The sequence below is a fragment of the Cololabis saira genome, chromosome 3 (genome assembly GCF_033807715.1).
Source record: "Cololabis saira isolate AMF1-May2022 chromosome 3, fColSai1.1, whole genome shotgun sequence".
Lineage (NCBI taxonomy): Eukaryota > Metazoa > Chordata > Actinopteri > Beloniformes > Belonidae > Cololabis > Cololabis saira.
The window spans coordinates 54,226,833-54,227,458 of NC_084589.1; the positions used below are offsets into that span (position 1 = coordinate 54,226,833).

Sequence of the window (626 nt, forward strand, 5' to 3'; positions counted from 1 at the left end):
AATGGAGCCTCCCTTTGTGTCCTCGGGCATTATCTATCCGGAACCTCGCTTGAAGGTCAGTTCATTTATTCTGTGTCTGTTTAGTTCAGTTCATGAGCAGGTCGCTTGCCTCAGCGTTGCATTCCTCAAACTCCGCTATGCGGGCATGGGCTTTGGTTATGGCCGTCTTCTGCTCCTGCTGTTCTTTGTTACTTTCTATGAGTTTGTGGTCAATATCTTGCCACAGAGTAGCGACCTCTTGACTCGTATCACTTTTAATTTCATCCTTGAATTTTGTCAACCCAATGCGGAGCTCCTTCTTGAAGTCTCGTATGTCATTGCTGATGCTAGCTAGCCCTGCTCTTAGTGTTTGATTCTGATCCATAGTCTCATGCTTACCTTCTCAACGGTCAGAGACCTCCTACATTGTAGGCTGTTCAGATTTTTCTTTCAGTTTTTAGTGTTTTTACCGCTTTGATATCCACTCAGTTCCAAGTTTATATTCTTTGTATGTCGAGTTTCTCAACTCGGGTGGGTTTATTTTTACAGACTTGGGTGGCCCAAAAACTAAACCTATCCATAAGCCATCTTAGAGGAAGTCCCAAGTGCTGTTTTAAAGTAAATGAGGACTGCACATCAACCAGTTC

At 43.6% G+C, this 626-nt stretch overlaps 1 protein-coding gene across 1 annotated transcript in view; it reads left to right on the forward strand.

Annotated features, from left to right (window-relative positions):
* Positions 1–370: 370 nt before the first annotated feature.
* LOC133440799 (calcium-transporting ATPase type 2C member 1-like) overlaps positions 371–626 on the forward strand; it is a 25,798-nt gene continuing 25,542 nt past the window's right edge. Inside the window, exon 1 of the mRNA XM_061718120.1 lies at positions 371–388. Within this exon, the coding sequence (XP_061574104.1) occupies positions 371–388 (18 nt within the window). The remainder of the gene's footprint in view (positions 389–626) is intronic.